Genomic DNA, 26,112 nt, shown 5'->3' on the forward strand with positions numbered 1-26,112 from the left:
GCCCGCCGGCGGAGCCGGCCCGGCCCCGCCCGTTAACGGCCGCGCGGCCCCGGCGCCCCCTGGCGGCGCCAACCCGGCCACCCCCGCGAGCGCTCACGGAGCTGCGGGGCCCGCGCGGGCGGCGGGGCCGGGGCGGCGCTTCCGCGCGGGGCGGGGCGGAGACGGCGCCGCGAGCCAATTGGCTGCTCCGCGCCGGGAGGTGCGCCCCGCGTTCGCAGCGCTCCGCGATAGGGCGAGGAGGGGCAGGGGGGGCGGGGCGCTGCGGCACGGCGCGCCCCCGTTGGCCGCTTCTCTCGCCTGGGCGCGGCGGGCGCTGCCATTGGCCGGCGGGCGGCGGGGGGGCGAGTCCGGCGGCAGCGGCCTCCGGGGCTGGGGTCCGTCTCGGCGGCAGCGGCGGAAGTCTCGCGAGGGAGCGCGGCCGGGATTTGGCGGTGCTGCCTCCCTCCCTCCTCCCTCCTCCCTCCCTGCCTGTCGCTGGCTGCGAGGCGCTGGTGTTTGTGTGGAAGGGGGAGGAGGAGGAGAAGGAGGGCAGGCGAAAGGAGCCCGAGCCCCACCATCCGCCGAGGGGAGCGGACCGGAGCCCCCTCGCCGCCCGCGGAGCTCTCTTTCCCTCCCCTCGCCCCGCCATGGCCTCGGGAGACACCCTGTACATCGCCACGGACGGCTCAGAGATGCCGGCCGAGATCGTGGAGCTGCACGAGATCGAGGTGGAGACCATCCCGGTGGAGACCATCGAGACCACCGTGGTGGGCGGCGAGGAGGACGAGGAAGAGGAGGAGGAGGATGAGTGCTGCGAGGAGTGCGGCCCGCACCACCCGCCCCATCACTACCACCACCACCAGCCCATGATCGCGCTGCAGCCGCTGGTGTCGGACGGGGACCCCAGCGGGGCGGGCGGCGGCGCGGCCGGCGGCGGCGGGGGGCAGCTCCACCTGCACCACCACCACCAGGAGGTGATCCTGGTGCAGACCCGCGAGGAGGTGGTGGGGGGAGACGACTCGGACGGACTGCGGGCCGACGACGGGTTCGAGGATCAGATCCTCATCCCCGTGCCGGCCCCCGCCGGGGAGGACGAGTACATCGAGCAGACCCTGGTCACTGTGGCCGCCGCCGGCAGCAAGAGCGGAGGCGGCGGTTCCTCCTCGGCCGGCGGAGGAGGCCGCGTTAAGAAGGGCGGCAGCGGCAAGAAGAGCAGCAAGAAGAGTTACCTGAGCGGGGGAGGCGGCGGCGGGGCCGAGGGCGGCGGCGGCAGGAAATGGGAGCAGAAACAGGTGCAGATCAAGACCCTGGAGGGGGAGTTCTCGGTCACCATGTGGGCCTCGGGTAAGTGCGCGCCGGACCCCTCCCTCCCTGGGCCGCGGGCCCCGCCGGCGGCCGCGCGGTGCGGCCGGGACAGTTTTGTTTTGAAGGGAGGCCATGTTTTGATGTGTGCGATGGGCGCCGCCATGTTCATCGCCAGGGCAAGTATGGCGGCTCCCCGAAAAGATGGCGGGGTCTGCGCTGCCGCCGCCGCTCCTGCCCGGCCGCGGCGGGGGGAAGGAGGCAAACATGGCGGCGGCCGCCAAGATGGCGGCGGCGGGGGGTGCGCGGGCGGGCGGCAGCGCCGCCGGCTCCCGGGCCAGGCCGCAATGGCGTAGTTTCTGCAGCAGGGGGAGGCGGGGTGCGGGGCGAACCTCCCCGCGCTCCCCCCGTCCCCGCCCCGCCGCCGCTCCCCGCGGGGCCCGCTCCGCGCCTGCCCCTCGCACTCCCTCCCCTCCCCCCGGCCGCCGCCGCCCTCTGTCCTCCTTCTCCCCCGTGTCCCGTCCCGCCGCCCCTCCCCGGCTCCCCGCCTGCCGTTCCGCTCCCGTCCGCCGCGGCTGAGGCGTGTGCGCCGGGCCGTGACCGCGATGTGCGAGCGAGAACTCGCCCGCCCCGACCCCGCGGCTCCCCGGCCCGGGGACGGCGAAGCCCGAAATACCGTGTACAGCTCGCCCGGGGGCCGCCGGCCCCGGCCCGCCGCGGTGGGTGGGGCCTCCCCGGCCGGAGCCCGCCGTGCCGGCGGGGGGAAGCGGCTCCTCGGCCCCGCGGGGTGCCCGCGCCTCCCGCCGCCGCCGAGGGGGCGGCCGCAAACGAGCGGCCCTTGGGAGCCCGAGGGGGCCGGGGGTGACGGCCGGGAGGGGCGGCCCCGGGCTGACCTCCGGCCCCGGGAGCCGCGGGCAGCAACGGGGTAATGCCTGCCTGGCGCTCGGAAACCGTCGGGCTTTTCCTCGGCTAGGTCTGGAGCTTTAAATAAGCTTTTTGAGTAGGCACAGGGAGACCTTGTCGTGGGAGATTGTGTTTTTTGAGGATTTTTTTTTGTGTGTGTGTGTAGGAGTGTCTTTTAAAGGCAGTAAAATTTTGTGAAGATGTTAAGTATCTGTGGGGCTTGGAGTAAAGCTGACATGCACCTGCCCTGCCCACTTTATTTCTTTTTTTAATTTTTAGAAAAATGTATTGCCGACAGCAATGCTCTGTAATCAGGGTTCTGTCCATATGTTACGTAAATGTGAAAAAAAGAGGTCGAATAATACGGTTCATGTAATATTTAAATTGGTGGGTGTTTATTGAATAGTAAGTTGGTAATCCTTCTTGCATATTATAATTTTTATGCTCTTTCGAGTTTTTAGAAGGTGTCTGGAAAGATTGAAGCTCTTGAAGCTTTTGATGTAGTCGAAAATGTTTGTACTCTGTGATGCTTGCAAATGACTAGAAGTTGTTAGAAAGGGCAGTGTGGAAGGAAAGGTGTATTGGACAGCTGAGTTTTCCTGCCTGAAAAGATGGAAAGCACAGTGCAATGGATTTTTGCTCCCTTTTAAAATACAGGTGACTACTTTAGCAAGTTTCACAGAGTTACCTGACACTATTGGCATGTCAGTTGACAACCCAGTGAGTTTGATTGAAGTTCTTTTCTTCTTGATGAAGTGTTTTCTGTATACTGTTTAGTTAGGATGGTGTTCTGTGTGCTTCTGTATCACTGAATGAAACAGAATAAATTCCCTTGCTAGTAGTTTCATTAGAACTGACCATCCAAGAAAGATAAAAGATAATAGAAACTAATATAGTGTGCTGGCTTGTGGAAGCTGCTGGAGGTAGCTGAATGCAAGTGGCTGTATGACTCATGAGCTGGCAGGATCCAGGACCTCGCTGAGATCAATTGACAATTTCTAGCGTGCATTTGCACTCGCAAATTCAGAGAGCCTGCTAGGATGCTTCCTTAGGACTGCATGCTAATTATTACTTGGCCAAAGTGAAGCATGTGTATGATCAATAAATTTGCTTCTCTTCCCACATACACAGCTTTTATATTGGGGTAGCCTTATTGATTTTGGTGATTTTCTTGTTTAGGAGCATGACCATGGAGCTCAGTAGGAATGATACCCACTTATAATTTACTGGACATTGAATTGCATTGCTACATTTAACTCAATTATATCCATGATGCAGAACAATAAAGAACACCTAGTCTGATTTGACTTGGCCAAAAAATGCCCTTCCAAAAGCAAAATCAAATACATAGGGGAAAAGTTTGACCTCCCTTCTCTTTGTGTATGCAGGCTCCACCCTCCAGCTTCAAACAGCCTTGGTAATAACCTGCTCAGCTGAGAGTGTTGTGAAGTTTTACTGAGAATATTGGACAGGCTCTTACACCTCATATGCAGCTTATTTATTTAAAGCGGTCTGATGTGGTCAAATCCTGGGGATTTTTTTTTCCTCTCTTAAGAAAAAATTGCCTCTTTTTTCCTGAAACATCAGAGGCTGAATTGTTGCCAGAGAAATCAAAAAAGAAAAAACTTGAGGCAGAGGATATACATCCAAACAAAAAAAAAAACCAAAAACCCAACCTCACTACCCTCCCCCCAAAAACCTCAAAATTAATAAAGGCCAAAAAAACCTAGACTCACTGGCTTGCAAAAGGGTAGTTCTAAAGTTTCCCTAAAGAATCAAACGACTTTATTTTGAAGAAATATAGTAGGTTTGAATCTGTGTTTTGATATAATTAAAGATTTGCTTGCCTGCTGATTCAGTTGACTGTTTTAAAAGCTAAATGGGAAGTTAATCAAAAGACAAGTGATAAATAGGCCATGCATCAGGATAAAACAGTGAGCCCTATATTGCTGTGCATGGGATTTTGAACTGGGAAGAAGGACACACTGCTCACTACAGTGTGGGAAGACAATGTGAATTAATTCCTTGTTACTGTTTGCTGGTGCTACTACATTGGCTTGTACAGGGGTGGTACTAAAATTAACCAATCATAAATCTTTTTCTATAAATGTGTACAACATGTCTTGTAGCTCCTCTTGAAATGTGTAGAAATAATCTGTGAAATATATAGCAATGTGACTAAAGGGGACTACTGAATCCTTGTCTTGTTATGTGGTTTCTTAGAAATTGCAGCACTGTTGTTGGCAACAATTTAGACTTAGCATAACTTCTCTTATCACCTTGGTATCTATGGTGATATCAAACTTGTGACCCATGATTAAAGTGTTTAGTTTGAAACATGAGTGCCTTGTTCTAGTTCAGATCAGCTTTTCAGTTCTTAAGAATACAATTATTTGTCTTTCTTCATGTGTTCATGAAAGTAAGAAGTGAATGAAGGTGTATTTCTGAAAGGGTTGAAGAGGGCATATGGTGGATAGTTCAGTCATATTCCTGTAGTGTGTTTACTTTATATCAAATAGATTAGTCAGAAAATTGCATATAGTTCAATTGCATGTAATCCAAGTGAGACACCCCAGTTTGAACTAGAAAAATTGTTCTTATCAAGTGGAATTTATTTGTATCTTTGCTGCATTAAGCTTGAATCATTGTCTTTAGTGATTTTTTTCCAGGTTGGGTGCACAATAGTGATGGGGGAGGGGAAGGATCGTGAGAAATCACTTTGTCAGATGGTGCTTGCAGAGTTGATTCTTGCATGCAGGAACATTTGGGAAGGTGGTGCTTAAATGCTGGTTGCACCAAATGCTGGAGATTTCAAGCAATTGGGGCTTAAATTCAAAGGGGAAAAAATGGATTAGTGTAACTGCATCTTCTAGGTAATGCCTCTGTCGAGCTTCCAAACCTGAAATAGGTGTTGGCTTAAACTGTTATTTGTAAGCATAGTCTGCAAACTGAAGTAGCACAACCAAATATTGCCCACAGATGTTAAACTGCTCAAGTGTCCCATCCCTAGATGGGAAAGACAAAGACACAGAAGTCACATGTATGGTTTGGAAATTATTTTTGATAATACAGGAAGCCTGTGCTGTGGATCCTTATTTGGAAGTTTGGGAGTTCATATTGGGTTTCTAGAAGGTTCTTCAAAATCTGTTAAACTTTCAATGACTCAAAAAATAGAAAGGTTTTCATTTTACTTGATCAGATTGCAGGGGTGAGAAAAATAACCATCTGCTGTCTGACCAGTTGTCTTATGTAGTATAAATGATAAATGAGTCAGTTCAGTTGTGGGGCTGTATCAAGGATGGCCAAAATGCTTTGCAATGACAGATAGGTAATGAGCTTCTTACAAAGTTTGTTATAATGGAGGCAGAAAGTGATTCTCTGGTTTAAAATATTAAGATGACAATCTGTTTCTGGCTCTGATTAAGACAATGATACAAGCTTCTGCTGTAAGCATTGATTCTGCCCTGACATTTTTTCCAGTGATAAGGTAGACTGTTCTCTGTGTTTGTTTTAAATGCATTTTCAGTTTTGAAAATGAAATACACGAATGTGGATCACCATCTGAAATGACTCAGAGGATTGTAGTCTGAAGGTGGGCTGGGCAGCAAATTAACTGACTTGGTGTTGGAGCCTTCCCTGGGGCACTCGAGTCACTCCTGTGCTGACCATTCAGAAGGTCACAGCGCTGCAGCGCAGTCCCATAAGTGCTGAAGTCAGATGATGACTGTTGATATATGCACTGGTTTTGTCAGTTCACGTCTCAGTGGTGTGAAATAAGAGATGGGTGACACAGGGAAAGAAGAACCTGTTCTCCATCTGTGTGCAAGGCACGTCAGAAGGAAAGTAACCTAGCAGCCGTTTAGGTTAAAAAATGACATACTGTGCAAAATGGAATTTTAACATTCAGAAGTGTCTGCTAAATAACTGTATTATTTAACAAGCTAATTACAGTTCTTTGCTTCCAAACATGACCAATGAACTAATTTGCCTGAGGAGATTGCAATGTGGTAGCAATAACCAAGCTGTTACCACAGTGCCTTGGTACTGCACAGCTGCCGAATGCATCCTTTATCCTGTAATTGCTTCTCAGCTGTTCCTAAAAGCAAATGTGTTTAACTGTGTGATCATATTTTAAGCTTAAATGTTCATCCTTTTAGTGGCTAAGTAGAATGTGTTTTAATTTGGTGCCTTGAGGAAAAAGCTGTAGGATCAGGTGTCATTGCTTTGCTACCAGGTGTATCTCAAAAGTTCTCTTTTGCACCCTGTTTTCCTCAGATGAAAACTCATTGAACAACAATGTGTTCTCCCTGCTCAGTAATACAGGAGGAGGATGGCTAGAGATTTTGCAATTTAGATAAAATCAATAATAACAAGGAAAATCAAGAATAAAATTGCAGAAAAAATAATGACAGAGCTTCTTGGGTTGAGAGTTAAGAGGGTCATCTTAGTAAGCTGGGGAGTTCCAGAGTTGTCAGCTGCGACTCAAGAAATGCACAAAATAATGGGATTCCAAGGTGGGTGGATTTTTCTGTGTAATAGAAAGGCTGTAAGAGATGGAGAAATTGTGGTAATAGGAGCAAGATGTGATCAATAAATTATTGGGAAGCAGATTCTACCATGATTTGTTATTGATTTGTTGCATGGAGCTACTAGTTTTATTCCAGTAATCTTGGTTCTTCCTGCTTCATTCAGTACTTGGGCTTGGTTCTCTGAAAACTTCAGGTTGTTTCTCCAGTGGTGAAAAGACACAACTGGCTAAACCCTGAACTTTCGCTGATGTTAGCAGAATGTTTGACATACTTGCTTTGGAGGGCCTAAGTGGATCCAGTTCAATGTGTGTATTGCCCATATTTAGGGGGCAGTGAGAGTCATGGAGATGGAAGGACACTGAACATGAAGGTGTGTTAGGGTTTGTCCTAAAAAGGTGCATAGAACAACCCAGTTTAGACCAAGTGTGTAATGCAAGACCTTAATGCAAGTTGGCATGGAGGATGTAGGGGGAGGCCATTAAAATTGTGTTCCAAGTTCATTACAGAAAGCTGCATTGGATCTGTAAGAATAGTGCTTCAGCCAAATGCCTTATATTTGAGTGTGCTCTACTCTCAGGTTGTTTTAAGGGACAAAACAAAGTAGATCAGACAACATATATGGTAGTTCATTTCCTTTACCTGACTGGCTCCATGGCTCTGTCTGTATATAACTCACATGGGGGGCATCCAGAGATGTCACTGTAATTTCAGGGTTGTGTGTGTTTTGCTCTGCTTTGGATGCAGTATATTTGATTCTGTGATGCTTCATGAGAGGAAAAGGGGGAGGTAATTTGCCTGTAGTGGCCATCAGGACTTGCTTGAACGCAAAAACCAGCAAACAGTTAACTTGCCCAGTTAGCAGTGAGGATGATCAGTTCAGCCTGAGTGAAAGTTTGCTTGCACTTTACCCTCCAGACTTTGAGCTGCCTAGTCCAGGTTGATAGGCCATCACAAATAAAGTAAATTTGTGCATAGAGGACATTGGTAAAATGTTTCCATTTCCAGACTTCCCCCAAAAAAGTGGGGAGGTTTCTCAAAAGAAACCCCTGGGGTTGGCTCAGCTGTGCTGTCCCTGTCCCCCTGTGCTCCTCTTGAGTGCTGTGGTGTTGTTTTGTTTTCCCAATGACCTGATAATGTCACAGGATGGTCATGATACTAAAGAGGTACTGAAGTCTGCTGCTACTTTTAGCCAAAAATTACACTTCAAGGTAACTGTTTTGCATTTTATTGTTTTGGTTTAAATTTGTATTTGGAAGTGTGCTGCTGTAGAGATGCAGTTTTTTGTTATAGGAAAATGTGGTGGGTTTTTTTTTTTTTATTTTCATATAACTGTTAAGATACTAAGCTGTAATTTCTCTTATCTTTTATTCTATCCAAGCAATATGTTTATAGGCTTTTTGTGTTTTGCTCCAGTAGTCTGTGGAATTATATAGCTGTGGAATTGACTTCTGTTGGCAGGCTTTTGGGAAGTAAAGCCACTGAAGGCTGGCTTTCAGTTTGGTCCTCAAATAGCAAGAAAGCACTGTGGAATAGCAAACCTTTGTGCTAGGGAAGGAAAGAACATCTTAAAGAATGTATACAGAATTTCCTAGTTGACTCATCTGATGTGAGGCAGGAAATGAAGGCTTGTCTGTGTTATGAATGCCATCAAATAGTCAAACTGCACGTTGTAGGTTGCTGTTGAAATGGCCACGTTGAGGGCAGCTGATCTCATCCCAGTCTGCGCCACAGAGAAGGTGTCACCTTTAGCTTTGCAGCAATTTTGTGCCATTCTGAGCTGCCAGTCTTTTTTCAAGCTTCTGTTAGAAAGAACAAATTGTTGCCAAACTAGAGGCTTATGGACTTGAATTTGTAACTCCTTCAATTGCTGTAAAACCTGACATATAATCCCTGCTGAAGGCAAATTCAATTGCCTTTTTAAAGCATTGGTAGGGACTGAAAGGTAGTGTGGTAGTGAGTGGACACCTAAAAAGGTCAGTAGTCAGTTTTGTAGTTTACTTTGAGTTTAATGCTGCAGATAGTGTTTTCTTATTTACACTTCTGTCTTTGCAGCGTTGGAGTCTGTTTTCCTCTTTCACCATGGAATATACATGAACTGCTATTTGATCTGGTAGATCAGATTAAGCCTCAAACTAGCAGTAACATTTCTAGAAATAGCTTGGTGGCAAACATTAAAAGCAGGCATTACAAATTGAATAGAAATTTGTCTCTGGTATCTTTCTTTTATTTGCTTGTCTTCTTCTCTCTTCCCTAGCCTAAGTAACTGAGTAATGACTAATGTTATTTCCTGTGTTTCTGTTTAGGGGAAAAATCCCGAAACATTTTGTCTTTTGTTTTCTGCCTTATGTTTTCCTATCTTTTTTAATTTGGTGAAATACTATTTCTGTCCTACCACCTTGTGTTTCCACTGCTTAAACAATATCTGTAAAATAAAACTTCCTGTTATTTTTGTGTAGCCTCTTGTGTATAAAACAATTTCCAGAATCTTCTCCCCATACACATAGTAGGAGAAGTACTGTCAAGTTGCATTACACAGAGCTGAGTAGTTACAGCCATATATACATCTGTTGTCCCAAGTGTATTTGAGGGTGGAAAACAGGGTAGGTGCTGGCTCTTCCTTTCTGCTGCTGTGAACACTGCAGTGAGGAACATAGATGGATGTTTCTGTTCTCTCATTTTTGTGTCTCCCAGTTTCTATTATAAAAAAGCAAGAGGAGATAGAATGCATGGTACAATGTTTTCTAAGGTATGAATGTGAGTAGACAGCAACAGCAGGTCTTCCTCCTGATTTCACTGCAGTCCTTGAGCACAAATTCATAGGAGGAGCTCTAGAGCAAACAAGAGTATCTTAACTGGCTTGCACATCAAAGCTTTGAATAATCCCAGTCTGCTGTTTACATAGTGGAGTGGGAAGGAGTTCAGGCTGGCCTTTGCCACAGGAGGAAGAAGCCCCCTTGGGAGAGAGACATGATTTGAGTTGCTTTCTTTAAGATCTGTCTGCAAGTGTGAGAAAAGCATAATTTTACAGGCAGGTGCTGAAAGCCCATCAGCAGTTATTTTTAAATTTCTTGTCTCTGTGACACTTCTGTTGGAGGTCAGGGAAGTCTGGAGACTCTGAAGTAAAGATCAGTAGTCCTGACATCTTAGGGTGAGTGTCTGCTGCTCTTCTGATAGGCTTCCAACGTTAGGGACTGCTGCTGAGAGTCACCGTGGGTATAGTGGAGATTAGTCCTGAAGAGGTTAAGGGAAATCAATATTTAGGCATTGTTTCAGGAAAAGTACATTATCTTTCAAGTGAAGCCAACATTTATAGGATTGTTCTACTAATTTCTGTATTTGTTTGTGCTTAAAGTAGATAGGCAATTTCTGCTTTTTTCCCTCACTCACTGTATTCTTTGTGTGTTCTTCAGGCTGTAACTGTATGGGTGTCTTTTTGCTCTTCACAATTAGTGTGGAAATGCAGTGTATTCTTTTAAATGTGCAGCAATAGTGAATTTGTATTGAGATGTAGCCTAAGAAATTGTATGCTGTTTTGATTTTTAGTATGTATTGAATTCGGTATTTTGTGTATTTCAGATGATAAAAAGGATATTGACCATGAAACAGTGGTGGAAGAGCAGATCATTGGAGAGAATTCTCCTCCAGATTACTCAGAGTACATGACAGGGAAGAAACTTCCTCCTGGTGGAATACCTGGCATTGACCTCTCAGACCCCAAGCAACTGGCTGAATTTGCTAGGTAAGTAGGAAGAAAGGAGGTTTAAAATTGTGTTCTTTTCACTGGTTTAGTTATGAAACTGTTAGGCAAAATTGTATATTTAGTATGGTTTATAATTCCATTTCATTATCTTCTAAAACAAGGGATTTAACACAGCATCAGCTACTCTGTTCTGAACTAAAATAACAGTGTTTTATAATCAGCAGTGAATTCTTCAGTGTCTTCCAGTCTCCAGTTCCATTAGGTAAGACTGGACCTAAATAGATTCATTGATAGACTGCATCACTCATTGCTCCAGGTAACCCTGCCTTGGGACTGGACTAGATGGTCTCTAGAGGTCCCTTCCAAGTCCAACAATTCTGTGATTTTACACGACAGAATATTGCTTTAATGTGAGCAGCCTTAAATTCCTGAACACCAAAGGATCCAGTGAGTGCAGTGCTGCATTGGGGTTGTTCAGTACAAACCAGTAAGGCTGCAGGATTTAGCTGGGAACGCCACTTCTGCTCTTTTTCCCCTGCTTCTCAAACTGAAGATCTTAAATCACGTGTCGCGCGCTTTCAAGTGCCGCTGGTAATTGCAGTTGGATTTTCTCTGGTGAGTCAGAACTGTGGCTCGTTTACGTGTCAATGGGCTGACCCGAGTGCCAAGGTGACTTTTCCTTGCGGGCGGGGCGGTGACAGCGCCCGTGGCCGCCAGAGGGCACCCGCGGGGCCGCCGCCCTGGGCTGGCTGCGCTGCGCGGGGCCCGTCCCGCGTCCCTCTGGGTGCGGGACAGCGCCAGTGCTGTGTCTGAGCACGGCTGCTGCTGGCTCTGGCACTGCTGCCCATTTCCCCAGGCCGGAAGCACAACGTGTGTAAAGCCACGTTCATTTGGACCCCATTCATGAAAGGCGTTCTATCTGCCTCTAGACAACAGATAGTGTAATGGTTGTCGGACATAGTAATTATTTTAGCATTTACCAGGAACTAATATTTAAATCCTATTTTATGCATTGATTTTTTTATCTTGACTTTTTTTTTTTTCATTAAATAATTAAACCATATATTCCTACATTATCCAAATCACTTATCATCAATACTTTCAATTAACCTTTGTCTATATTTCCTAGTATATTTCCTGAAAGCAAAACATGTGTAAAGCTACATTCATTTTTGTAGCAGCTGGCTGTTCTTCAGAGCTTGGGTGCACAGTTCTGCTCAGAGCAGATGGACAGTTGCATGTTGTTATCCTTACTACCCAGTAGAGAGAGACAGTGTACCTTGTTCCAGGTAGTTGCTAAGTAGTCTGGCTTCTTGATTAGCTGGATCTTGGTGTTCAGTGTGTACATTTATTCCTGTTTCACCTTTTTGATCTTGCTGCTTTTTACAAGTTTTGTACTGTTACTGTGTAGTGTGTTTGTGCTGGAGGAATAACAGCACAGCCTCATCTCACAATTACTTTCACTAAAGCCATTGAACTGTGAGTTTTGAAGGCTCCTAGTAAAATAGTTCTGTAGGGCTTTCTTCCTGCTTCAGAATGTCTGATTTGAAAATGTATAAAAGCACATTACAAACAGCTGAAAACAGGATTCTGTCTGAAGTGATGGGTGGTTCTAGCTATTGATACTCTTCTTTTGTGTTTTGCTATCATTTATCAAAGTTACTGTAATGCTCTCTGGGACCTTTTGAGGTCATACAATTTTTTTGAAAGCAGATGTTTAAGTGATACACTTGAGTGTACATAGTGTTCCAATTCTAAACTGTTACTTACATATTTCTACTACTATGGTGTTCTCCATTACTGTAAAGCATGCTGAAACTTTACTCTGCTTCTACTGGACACTGAATTGCTGAATAGCTGTATTTTGTTAGGAAGCAGAAATAGTTTCTTGCAGGGTATTCTCCATGCAAATACTGAAAATTTTGTCTTGAGATTGAGTTGAATACTTGAAATGGTTGTCAGGATTTGGGCTTTTTGAAATGAGCAGGCTGCTTCTGTCAGATGTGTCTGCAGATTTCTGAATATTGTGGAATGTTTTAGCTAGGTTTCTATTGAGAAAACAGTGGCTGCTGGCAATATTTCAAAATTACTACTTTTCTATATTTATAATATTTCAGAATGTTCTAGGAAGTTCCAGAGCTGGAATTTGTAGCATGTAGTGGAAAGATTCAGTTTTATGTGTACAGCCTCTTTTCTCACAGCAGATAAAATGTAATCCATTTCAGTCAGAGGACAAATGTGTGATGGTAGAGGAAGCACCTTGCTTGGATATCACCTTTAGGAATATCTCCAGATTGCTCAAAACCTGGGAAAAATTGTTCTCTTAGCTTTATTGTAGATACATGAAAATTTAATGCATTTTCTAAGAAAGGTTATTTGGTTTCTTGGTCAGAATCGATGACTGTCAAACTTTTATTCTTGCCTTGCAGTTGTATGTTATGTCTTAAATTATTGTGTTTGTTTATTCTTCTGAGACTGAAGAGTATGTGTGTGTTAGAAATTGAATATTTCTTGTTAAGGTCTTGTCCTCCTGCTAAGAAGTGTGTTGAAGGGACTCCTTAGCTAATGAGATGGATTCAAGTACTGCTATCTGCAGAATACTGTTCAATTGTCTTATTGACCTTGCTGTGTGCACTATCAGTAGGAACTTTGCATGGCAAGCTGGAAGAGCAAAGTGGGTTCCCATGGCTGGAATTGGCTTTGGAAGTTCAAGGAGTAAAGTTTTTCATGCTAAAAGAATGTGTTTGTTTAGTATAAAGCTCTGTGAAATTGCCAAACATTTGCTCATTGCTTTACAGTTCAGAAGCTCAAAACTTTTAGTAACTGTATTGTGAAAACTTTTAGCAGCTCATGAAGTTGAAAATTCTTCTAAAACTTAAGTAGCTTCACGTGCTGTAAGGTTTTGAATTACAAATTTGTATTTAGATTACTTGGAAAAACAATTGTGACTGTCCACATCTAAGGAAGTGTGAACTGGCTAGTAAAATTGTATGGTAAATGCATTGTGTGCAGTTGAGAGAAAGTTACGTAGGGTTGCTTTTGGGTTTTCATTAAAGTAGGAAGGACTCTCACCATACATTTGTAGAAATTACCTCCTCTGAACCAGGCTAGAGCCACTGTTTATGACAAATGCAGCTTATTTTGATTAAGGATAAATTGATTTTAAATATTCGCATTGATGATTAGGAACAATGTTCTGAGGCTAAGCTTAAACAGAAGAAGTTTGAATTCTAGTGGTCGTCGATTTTGAACAAGGTTCTGGTATTCTGACCATGATCTAGTTAGTGAAAGGTAATGCAGGGACAAACCTGATGTTTGAAGTTGTTTGTAGCTCTGCAGCCCTTCAAAACAAAAATTCAGAGCTGTGGTAATTGAGCAGCTGCAGTGGCCCCCAGTGCCCAGAGCTCGGTGGCTCTCGCAGGGTGAGCGGTTGTGGTGTCTCCTGTGATGCAGTTGTCTCTCACTGCCTGGTTTAGAGCATATGTCATTGAGTCATGTAGCAGGAATCTGAATCCTTTAACTGGAACTCTGACAGTTTTTCCTGGAAAAGCTTTTATGCATTCTATGATTCCATTGAAAACAGTGTGAATAAATAGGCTCTGTCAGAACATCGACGTGTTCAGTAATGCATAGATGGATGGCGAAAAGTTACACCTGGTGGGCAGTTTATCACTTTTTACTGGTTACTTATTCTGTTTTAGGAGTCTTGAGTTTTCTTTAGCATGCTCTGAAAACACAATAAAAACCAAAAAGGTGGAATTCTCTTGCAATCATATCAAAATGTGAAATGTTAATTGTGAATGATTGCTCAGAAGGACAGAACCTAATAAATTACCATGTTTTCATTTGATACCTTTGACTGGGAAACTGGAAATCCCTTCAAGTGGAGTAAAATGCTTCATTCAAATCTAAATTGATGTCAGCTCAGTAGTTAGCTGTGAAGAAATCATAGCTGCTTGGTAGTGAAAACTTAGGAAGGTAGCAGGGGTATTTCTAGAATGTGCATATGGCAAATTCCCTCAAAGGAAGCCACTAAAAATGATATCCCTAGTTGCCCCCCTCCCTCCCTCTTGCTCTCCAAGTACACAACTGAACTGGCTGAAGACAGAACACAGACATCAGTAAAACAAAGAAATAAGAAGGAATATCCTGTAGCTGGGAAATTGGCACAGTAATGGGTCCTGGTGGTAAAAACTTTGTTTGTGGTTTTATTTTCTGCTGATCTTGGTATCTTTTCTGAAGGAGAGCCATTGTGAGAACTGCCTTCCTTTCTATCCCCTTTCCAAACCTATGGAAAACAAAGGAGAGGAAACTGCATTAGAGTTTGAAATAAGACACCCTTTTTAGAAGTGACAAAGCCTTCTGGTCATCCAGATTTATGACTTAGGCCTCTTTATAAGATGTGTGCTTTTGTATGGTTCTTGTTACAGAGAAGCTTAAAGGACAGTAAAGTGACAATTGCTTTACCCAGTACTCTTCTAGGGGAGGGGACACCTCCTGCTCTGCCCCACTGCACAGGTCAGTGTCCCTGTTTGCACATATGATATTCCTCATAACTGGGACAAACCTAGTAGTAGAATCACGGAGTGAGAGAACTTCTTATAACAGTTTTCTTCCTAACTGTGACTGAAACAAGTAAGACACTGACTGTTCTTGGGTTGTACATAGAGAGATTCCTAGGACGCCTTGTGCCACTCCCCTTTCATCTTGTTTGTCCAAAAGCCAGTCTAGCCAGTTCCAGGAGTTGTTCAGCACAAATAAACTCTTGCAGTAACACAGGGCTGTGACACTCAAGTTGGTTCTGCTCAGCAGGGCAGTGCAAGGGGAATGGCAGAATGAGGGGAGCACACCAGCAGTGCCATTAACACTGGTGAGAGAGAATCATTTCCTCCACCTCTGACTGTTCCTGGGGAGGTGGAGGGGAGGTGGCCCTCAGCACAGGTGAACATCATTGCTGGTCATCAGAGACCTCTAGGATGTGTTAAAGGAGCTGCCTGAGAGAGAGAGAGTAAAGCTATTAAGATTAGCTTTATGTACAGAGGGAGCAGAAAGGACCTGAGAACACAAAACTCCTTAGCAGTGGCAAAAAAGGAGATTATGGAGCAAAGGGAAAATTCTCTACTGTTATTTGAATTGTATTGCCTTTCTTCCCAGCTTTAACACCATTTCTATGGCTGACTTTTAAAATTGCATCAATTGACAAGCCTATAGGTTGAGGAGTTGGACAGGGATTTGGGGTGGGGATTAAGGTTCTCTTAGGTTGAAGTACTCTCAGTTCAGCTGTGTACATGGAAGGAGGTAGTTAGGTTTAACTTTCAGATAGAGCACAGTATTGTTCTCTTTGTTTTGAGAACCTGAGTGATTTAATATGTGTGATTTCACTCAGTCTTCCTTATGCGTGATAAGGGAGTGTGCTTTTGTGCAGCTCATCTGTAAAGCTATTGGGTTGCACACATTCCTGCTTCCTCTGCCGTCGCCCACTCCCTCCCTCCACTCCCCCAGTGCAAGTTAAGACCTAGCCTTTAATTGCAGTGTCCCAGTGACTTGATGCCAAAGGTACAAGGTACCCCTCAGATTGTCACAGTTAATTGATGTGCAGTTGCCTCTGCTCAGTGCAATGAAAGTAAACTCACTGCAGAAATGAAAATTTTGGTCTTGCTGTGTAAATTGACTTTCTGCAAAGGCAACTGTTTCTGAAGTTCCACCCCAGTATTAATGTGTGTGTCTGTAGTTGTGTTAAATAGTGATATTTGTTAGAGTTCTGTTTTTGATTAATATTTCAGGCTAAGAAAACTTGGATGGTGCTGGTAGAGATGCTCTACTGGGTGGGAGCCAAAAGTCTAACCACCACCAGCAAGAGCTACCTGCACCAGTGTAATTAAGATCAACAGCACGGATTCTAGTCTGGTCTCCTTTTGCAGAAAGTTAATTTTAAAGTAAGACCAAAACCTTTTTTCTAATACATTGAATATGTAAGTCTTTACATTCTTCTCTGAGGGATTGTCCATATGGCTTCTGCAGCTTTGTGAGCAGGATGACATTTTTTGACACAATGACCTACTGTAGCTGTGCCTGTGGTGTTCATGCCCTTGTGCCTCTAATCCAGGTGTACAAAGGACCCAGCAGCTTCCTCCTGCCTGTGGCACTGAGATACAGCCTGGACACTGTTTGCCATCTCTTCTTTTGCATTGTCTGCTGCTGTACAGTCTTGTTCCACATTTTAGGCTTAACTTGCTGTGCTTCCATGAAAAATGAGAAGATGTAAAATTACTCATTTTTAAACTGAAGCCTTTTGTCATTTGTGTCCAAATGTTCAAGTATACTACTGGGCTGATACTGCTTAATTTATAAACAAAGCCTGAACATTAAAAAGACCTGGATGAACACTCATGTTCTATGCCTGCTCAGACACTGAACTGAAAAATGTAAGGTGTATGTTGGTGCTGCAGTCTGTCCCATGTCTGACCATCCAGTCCACCTGCAATCGGTTCCTCAAGCTTCCTTCCTGCACTGGCCCAGGTATTTTCCTCCTCACTCTACCTCAACAGCCTGTTAGGGATGACACTGTTGCAGTGTTTCTTTCTCGAAGATTGACTCAATACCAGAGGTAAGAGACAAGAGTCAGGAAGAGGATTTAACACAAAGCTTGAAAATGCAGGCACTGCCCACTGGAGCTATTTGCCACATCTGTTGTTAGCAATTCTCTTGGTCTAGTCACTCCCTTTACAGGTGACCAGTTAAGACTTTGGAACAATCGTGGTTTTACACATTCTGATCCTGTCAGGGACACAGATCTCAGACCTAGGAAAGTTTTTTTGCTTCATTTTTTGGGGGGGATGACTCAGCCAAGATTTAACAGGTTGATTGAATTAAAAGGAGGTGGTTTTGGCACCAGCTTTGTCTCCTAAGGATGTTTGTTCTGTAATGGAATTAAATCATGACACACTGTTCTCTCATGTCCCATCTTGCCAAATCATTCTTCTGTGACCATTTTAACAATTACTCATTTCTGTCCCTTTTCCTGTTTTTTAATATCACAGAGACATAATAAGGAGAATCCCATGTTAAAAGTAACTGAAAGCTTTCTATAGGGGTACTGTAAAAGACAGCTTTTGTGTGTGTGTGTGTGTTTTCCTACAGCCTCAATACCTGTAGTACTATTGAGTCTGGAACCTCACTGGAGAGTGCAGTCAATCCCAATCACTTGTTTGGAGTCAGATATTTTACTATTTTACTCAGAGAGACTTTGTAAACTGAAAACAGCACAGCCATTCTGTATTCCAATTGGATTATATAGATTAAGTTTAATCAATAAGGTCAACTGAGTTGGTCTGTAGTCTTGGAAAAGGTAGTTACCATGAAAATTAAGATAATGAGAAGACTGCTGTACAGCAACAGATGTAGTTGGCTGTATTCAGAATGTTTCTGCCCTTAAGTTGATGAAATCTTAGTTGTACTGCTGGTTGTGGTGCACAAGAGGAGCTTTGTCAGCACAGATACTTTACACCCATTCACAAGCCACTGTTAATGTCTGTAAATGTGTTTGTAACCTGCAGGAGACTGTAGTGTTCTTCAGCATCCCTCTGTACCTGCCAAGTGTAGTCTGGAGATGCTGAGGCAAGCAGGAGTTTCCCATGTGCCCACTTAGAGAAAAGAGCAAAATAAACCTCTAAATCCTTGGGATTTAGTGCTGTCTGTGAAGGGGCTGTCAAGTGCTTTAGTCTGTAGGTGATCACTTGAACTGTGCCACATCTGCAGTGCTGAAAGGGCTCAGAGTCAGGGACCAGTGATAGCTGACACAGAGCCATGGGAGACTTGTCCATCGCATATTGCTCCACTGGGAGTTGTGAGATGATTTTCCTGGATCTTCAGGACTTCTGAGGGAGATTTTTCACTGCTCTTGCCTTAATTCACCTTCTTCTCTCAGCAGTCCATGTGAAGGAAACAGGTGAAAGCAGAGTTCAGCCTCAAGAGAGTGACAGTAGCAAAGAAGTCTGGACTCAGCTTGCAGAAACAAAATGCTTTTGTGGTCAGAATGGAGGCATTTTAGTTTATTTTCCCTACAGCTCTTGAGAAGTTTTTGAGTGTTTAAGAGTTGCTGTTTAGGTATTTTCATAGAAATTAATTAAAAGAGATGTAAAAAAGTACATATATGCATTGGAAATCTCTTCCCCGAACCTCGTTCTTCAGTATCAGTTTCCAGAAACAGAACTCATGCTGATTAAAACTGTCATGGATAGCAACAGACACTTTTCTTTCTGAACATTGAGTGTGTACCAGAATTGGAATTCTGATAAATCAAATTATGTTGTTAATTTCAAGCTCCTTATTCAGTTTGAGACTAGGGAATAGCACCAAACCTGTGGATTAACTTGGAGGTATGATATGTAGGCACCTTGTGACACAGAACTGTGCTGTATTGCCAGGAAAAGCAGTTCAGTAAACCCACATGAGCACACTGGCTCTGCTTCCACAGCAAGGTTTGGGAATGTGCAAAATCTCATTGCTTACCTAAGGGAATCTCAGCTGTATGGGGGTCTATTTATTTGTACCCACCTACTGCTATAGTTAGATGGGGATAAACATTTTCTTTTTAATTTTTTGAAGACAGCGCCACAGGTTTGAGAAATAAAGACAGCTGAAAGTGCAGTGCAGTTCCCCAGAATCACATCTGGCTCTTTTGACTTTCTGATAGGTAGTTGTTATAACACTATTCAAGATTGTTTTGTACAGAGTCTTACTGTAGGTAATAGATCTAACACATACAAGCAAGAGTTTCCTGGGCTCCTTATGTAGCAGTGGAGGTTAGTGGCACCCATAAAATAATGAAGATCCCTCTCAGTGACCAGGGGTAAATTGGTGATTGCTTGTCAGGTGCCAAGAGTGGAATCTGTGTGCACAATACCTTAAAGTGAGAATAATTACTATTTCTGTGGTTGAAATGGATGCCTATGTGATCTGTATAGATTCCACAACCTGCCTGATTCTGCTTTCCCTGCTTCTATAGGGTTTTCTCTAGAAGTCTGGTGTGATGAAAATACTGCAGAATGATTGAACCTATACTCCTTCATGTCCTGCTGCATGGATGGAGAGGAAGTGAAGCTAAATAGGCCACATGGGTACTGGCACAGCACAAATGGAGTTTTCAAACAAAACCTCCTAATTGCAATTAGCATATGTCAGGGAAAAAGAATCTCAATTTCCACATATTCAGAGGATTAAGAAGATTGTATTAAATGTCTTATTCTGTATTTGAGAGGTCCTTCTGGAAAGCAGAGCATTTCAAATGCTGAATTATACTGGTAATATTTTTATGAAGGTTTTGAAAATGTTAAAGTGGATACCATTGACACATGTAATACTGGGGGATAAAATGTGCTCGTTATGTAGGCACTCAGGGGAGAAGAGCAGTCTACTAATGTGTTTCTACTAATATTTTGTACTGTTTTTTTTATCTTTAAGAATGAAACCAAGAAAAATTAAAGAAGATGATGCTCCACGAACGATAGCTTGTCCTCACAAAGTAAGTGCTCAGATTCTGAGTAGATAGTAATTTGTAGATCAGACTTTTGTATTGATGTTTTCTCTTGAGAATGAATAACTAAAATATCTTACTGTTAATAGTATACACTCAGTTAAATGTATTTTAGTTGTCATTCTCTAGAGGCTTCCTTTAAAACCTTTCACTGAATAATATATTATTCCCATTCCTTGTCTTAAGGTTAGTGCATCCCTAATCTTCTGGTAACCATGATGCACAGTCCCTAACATGCTGCTTTTACTGTTGTGATTTCCCGACACCCAAGAATACATACTTGAAAGAATGTTCTGAAAGCTGTTCAAAGTACGTTCCTAAGATCTATATATCCTCTGCTCGGAAACTATGACAGATTTGGAGTCTAGATCAGGAATCAGCAATTTATGGTGCAGATGCCAAAGTCAGCTTTATTGGAAGACTCAGAATTGCATTCCACAGAGCTGGAAAGTGCATCATCATGAGAGAGAGAGGCAGGCATCCTTGAGATGTGATTCTGATCCACTGGTAGCAAGGAAGCTTCTGTCTTGAATAAATGTTGCCAGTCACCTAGATTGGTAGCCTGTGGCTTTCCTGCATTATCCAGCTTTTGTAGTGCTTCTTTTAGCTGATTTAGTCCGTGACTAAAAGAGATAAACACAATCTTGCTGACTTCTGGTCTAGATAAGTGTGAGCCTAAGCAAATAATCAGGGCAGATAGCTATTAGAGTTATCCATTAGAGAGCATGAATAGAAGGCTACTTTTGACAGCCATGGTGTAAGGAATTTTCTGAATTCCTCTTTGTGCTTATATTGATTTCCAATTCTCCACATTCTAAAAGTGTCATGTTTTTTTGTAATACAGTATGCAGAGATACAGGAACAGTTATTTTTTACTATACCAAGGAATGTTACCTTCATTTCTTTAATTTACTTTTTCATAGCCTCAACTTCATTTAAACAGAGGGGAAAAAACAATGTTCTGTCCTTCCATTTTCTATCTTGTAGTGTTTGTAGGCTTTGTGCATTCATGAATTCAGTTTAACAAAAGAAAAATATTGTAGCTGTACCTGCTTGTCTCAGAGTCAAGAAGGGACTTGGAAATAAATGCAAAAAAAAGTTGATGATCTGTTTATTTTGGCACTGCTTTGCCCCACCCAATTCTGCTATGTGCCATGAATGATGGCACAGTGCTTCAAAATTAGCCAAAGTGGTTCTAGTGCCTGAAGAGAGAACTCCTGAAAGTGACATTTTGCCCCTTTTTGTAAGAAACAAATCTTATTTAAATGTATTTAGGAAAAAAAAAAGGGCCTGCAGAATTTAAGATTAGCAGTTTACCAGTCTTTTAGGTACTGTTAAATTTTATGCCTCATAACACAGTGGTGTTGGCAGACTAGTGTTATTTAAGTTTAAACAGTATCACTAGTAGTACAGATAGGATTTATGATTATTAATAGGATTTTATGAGGGATTTTGAGCCTTGAGGGAGACATTTATAAAACATATGATAGATATCTGTTGGTTGTCACTAAGAAGTGAAAAAAATGTAGAAAGATTAGGTAATAAGAGCCCCAAGTTACTGCTGGCTTAAGCATACTCTGGAATCAAAAGTGGTATTCCTGTGTCAATGCAGGGTTGACTTCCAGGTTAAGACTTTTGATGCTGAACCTGAATTAATGTCTTCTGCATTTGGATTGAGCTGGGACTAACTCATGCTGTATTCTGCTGCCCAGTATCACTTTGTAGGTTCAATCTGCAGTAGCAGTGGCACTCTCTGTCCCAGGGTGGTAGTGATCACGCTGCTGCTGCCAGTTTGGACAAGGTAGTTCCTGTAAGTTGTTACGTGCTGGAAACCCTCTTGCTCCATTTGTTCTCAGAAATGGGCAGGACAGAGAAGGAAGAGAACAGAATGTTGGGAGATGGTGCACATACCACTTGGTACTAGGGAATAACCTGTGGTATATTAAAGACTCATAAATTGTAGTACTATAGTTCTCAGAATATAGCCCTTTGAAGAGTACACCATAGGTATCCATGAACTCTCTTTCTGTCTTTTGTTTTTTTTTGGTTGGATTTTTGTTTTGTGTTTGCTTTTTTTTTCCTCTGAAACCTGTTAAATGCTTTTGTTCAGTTTATTCATTTGCTTCTGTCAGAATCTGCATCTTCTCCATAAGACTGTCCTGTTATTATTCATTTGACTACACATGGCTCACAATAATGAGTGAGGAAAGGGTTTGGGATCTTTTTGTTTGAGATTGGGTTTAGGTTTTATTTTATCAGCTTTTCAAATGATTAGTTTTTCTTATATTGCTTTTTAAGAAGTAAATGTAAGGGATGTTCTTTTCAGGGCCAACTATTAAGAAAGTATTCAGGATATAAAAGCATTTTAAATGCTTGTACTATAGCAGATAAAACCTTCTTTATGAGAACTAGCTTATCTACTAATTGAGTTTCACTGTTCCTTTTAAGGGCTGCACAAAGATGTTCAGGGACAACTCTGCCATGAGGAAGCACCTGCACACTCATGGCCCTCGAGTACACGTCTGTGCAGAGTGTGGCAAGGCCTTTGTGGAGAGCTCGAAGCTAAAGCGGCATCAGCTGGTTCACACCGGAGAGAAACCCTTTCAGGTACTGCTCACTGCAGGCAGAGTGCCACACTCCCCTGGCAGCATGGACACTCCAGCTGTAACCTGGCTTCCACAGGGCTTGGGCATGCTTAGGGCTCTAGAAAATCAGATGAGGCACCTGAAAAACTGAGAGTCCCCTTGAGTTAATTAGGCTATCATTTGATTATTTACATGGACTTCTCTTAGTGGATGTACGTGGGAGATACCTTTCAAAATACAATGTAAAGTTGCCCTCTTTAAAAATGAGGTCTGCAGTTGCTAGAGAAATAAGAAAATGTCTCTTTCTCCTCATCATCTTTACAGCTTAGTGCTTGTGGGTAACTGAGACTTGAGGCCGCTTGCTCAGTTAGTTACCTCAGGGTACTAATTTTCAGTAGGGTTTATTAATCAGTTTTCAACAAAACAATGGAGTCAGTGAATCTCTTTCCATTTATACTGAGTGATGTGGGCTTCTGCCACCAGAGGTCCCCTGCCCTCTTCATATGATACTCCCTGTAAATCTTTAAAGTTATTCTTAGTCTTGAACACATATGTGTTCCCCAGAACACACTTAAGATACGTAGGGCTTTTTGTTGTTGATTATTTTCTAAAACAAATTATTCCAGAAGCTTGATTTACAATCCTCAGGCATTCGCTTGGATGCATGCACTGAATATTCTGTGTGGTAAATAGAAGTATTTAACACTGAACGTGCTGTCCTTTTTATATCAAGCCCATCTTAAAAAAGGTAACAAAAGCCCATCCTAAAGCAGGTAAAATGAGAAAATCTTTGCGAATCATCACTCAGAGGGGGAAGTTCTGTTGTGAAATCCTGTTTCTGTTTTGTTGTACAGTTTGACATGCAGAGAAGGTGCCTTTAGTGGAAGTTCTTTGCTTGCATGCTGGAGGTCATTTAGCTCCCTCTTTGAAAATAGATATGTTATTGTATATGTCCTATATACTGAAGTCTTGCAGGTTTTAGTGCAGTTCACAGGGGATCCCCGCAGCTTCACCCAGAACAATTTTCACCCTCTGGCTTCATGTTTGTGCAGTCTAGTGATTTAAAGAAGACTGTTTTTCTGCTTAGTGATGGAGCTGAGTTCCACTAGCTAACAGAGTGTTTTTTTCCTTCCAACAGTGTACATTTGAAGGCTGTGGAAAGCGTTTTTCACTGGACTTCAATTTACGCACACACGTGCGAATTCACACTGGCGACAGGCCCTACGTTTGCCCGTTTGACGGCTGCAATAAGAAGTTTGCGCAATCAACCAACCTGAAATCTCACATCTTAACACACGCTAAGGCCAAAAACAACCAGTGAAAGTCGAGGAGAACGTTCTCGAACTCAAAGCATCTTACAGGAAAATCAATTGGAAAGAAATACGCCTCCCCTTTGTATATTGTTTCTAGGAAAGAATTTTAAAAAGAACCCTACAAAACTAAAGGACGTGTTTTGATAAGTAGTAAATAAAAAGCAAAAAAAAACCACACAGAAAACTTGAAGGTGACGTTGCTAAGATGATCCACCTTGGTCTGTAACCCCGTTTCAAGAACACGGTGTTTTGTAAAGTGTGGCCCCAGCAGGACGGGTCAGCTCATGAACTTGCATCAGAAAAGACAATTCTTTATACAACAGTGCTAAAATTGGACTTCTTTTCACATTCTTATAAATATGAAGCTCACCTGTTGCTTACGATTTTTTTTAATTTTGTATTTTCCAAGTGTGCATATTGTACACTTTTTGGGGATATGCGTAGTAATGCTATGTGTGATTTTCTGGAGGTTGATAACTTGCTTGCGGTAGATTTTCTTTAAAAGAATGGGCAGTTACATGCATACTTCAAAAGTATTTTCCTGTAAAGAAAGAAAAGTTATATAGGTTTTGTTTGCTATCTTAATTTTGGTTGTATTCTTTGATGTTAACACATTTTGTATAATTGTATCGTATAGCTGTAATGAAATCATGTAGTATCAAATATTAGATGTGATTTAATAGTGTTAATCAATTTAAACCCATTTTAGTCACTTTTTTTGGAGAAATACTGCCAGATGCTGATGTTCAGTGTAATTTCTTTGCCTGTTCAGTTACGGAAAGTGGTGCTCAGTTGTAGAATGTATTGTACAGGCACTGACCGTTTATTAACACCTGATAATATGTACATCCCCCATGTAATAGAAAGGGCAACAATAAAACAGTGGTCCTAAAGAAAGAATCTGGCAGAAAATGATCTGTAAGCGCAGTCAATTTTCTTTTGTTGTCCAGAGCAGTTCTAGTTCCTCTTGACCTCCCAGAAATTGGAAGCTAAATAAACTCAAGTTTCCTTTACTTTGCATTCAATTACAGTGATTTGTGATGCAGTCAATACCACATCAGGTGGTATACCCTAAACAGAATTGCTGACTGTAATTCTGGTTTTGAGTGACCTAGACTTCCATTAACTGCAACGATGGATTTGGAGACTTGGCAGTGTAGTGGGGAGTGTTCTGTGTGCCTGGACAGCAGCTAGGTAAAACAGAACAGGAAATAACTTACTGGAAGCCTTTTTTTAGTCAAGGTAAGGAATGTTGGCAGTTTAAATGCAGTAACAATAGAAAGTGGAGGAATGGTAGGGTTTGGGTGATCATACCAGGAAAAAAAAGAAACTGTTTCTTCTTTTGGCTGACTTGCTTGAGTGTAATGATAAAAATTTTTGGAACCCTTTTGGACACCTTTTGTTTCAAAACAAGAAGTTCTAAGAGAACTAGATGGAGTTGAGTTTTGATGGTCTAACTAAGAGTGGTTACTTCTCATTTGTTCAAGTGTTCAAAGAAAACTTAGCAGATACTATAGTACAATGTGACAGATTAATAAACAGAAAAAATTGCAGAGAAATGCATAAGTTATTTTTTAGAGGCATGTAACATATTTTAATGCAGTAAAAAGTGTTGTTAATCTTTTTCTGAATTCTGTTCTTAAAAGGTTCATCAACGTTTTCATTGCTAATACTGTAAAACTTAATTTTGAGTCCAGTGTTGGTGGTAGTGGCAAAAACATGGGTAATAAAGAAACTGCACTTAAGACCAAGGGAATTTTCATCCATACATAAGTTAACCTGAACACTGCAACTCTAGTCTGAGGTTATTAAGAGTAGAAAGAAAGTTGGGACATTTAATTGTAAAGTATGCGTTAGAATTTTGGCAGTATTTTTTCTTTTATATATAAGCAGTTTTTGAACAGGACAATATACTGAAACTTGTATAGTTATAGTTAAATTAAATTCTGTATACAGTTAAATTAGTGTCTATTCTTTTTGGAAGGAAATAAAATTAATTCAGTCTAGTTCTAATTGACCTTATATTTTTTCTTAAGCAGTATATGTGATGGTGTTAGGCTTACACAGAAGTTTGCTTTCCTGTGTCATGAAGTCATTTATTGAATTGCAAGGTGTCAGTACTTCATCCTTGAACATACATTAGGGACTGAGCTGTTACTTTAAACATACATTTTGAGAGTAAGTTATGTTAAATATTGGTTTGAGGACCAACTGGGAACTGTAACTGTTATTGCCTCTGGTTGTATTGCATCTGATTACAGAGAGA

General features: G+C 42.6%; 1 protein-coding gene across 1 annotated transcript; it reads left to right on the top strand.

The window, feature by feature from the left end:
• Nucleotides 1-383: 383 nt before the first annotated feature.
• Nucleotides 384-24,761, top strand: YY1 (YY1 transcription factor). Its single transcript, XM_054275800.1, has 5 exons — nt 384-1,323; nt 10,290-10,452; nt 19,876-19,936; nt 22,397-22,555; nt 23,672-24,761. Exons 1-5 carry the CDS (start codon nt 627-629, stop codon nt 23,852-23,854), a joined length of 1,263 nt encoding a protein of 420 aa, XP_054131775.1. The 5' UTR covers nt 384-626; the 3' UTR covers nt 23,855-24,761.
• The last annotated feature ends 1,351 nt before the right edge of the window (nt 24,762-26,112 follow it).

Source organism: Melozone crissalis, unplaced genomic scaffold, assembly GCF_028551555.1.
Source record: "Melozone crissalis strain CALT ecotype California unplaced genomic scaffold, PUWL_Pcris_2 ptg000018l_1, whole genome shotgun sequence".
In the NCBI taxonomy this organism is placed as follows: domain Eukaryota; kingdom Metazoa; phylum Chordata; class Aves; order Passeriformes; family Passerellidae; genus Melozone; species Melozone crissalis.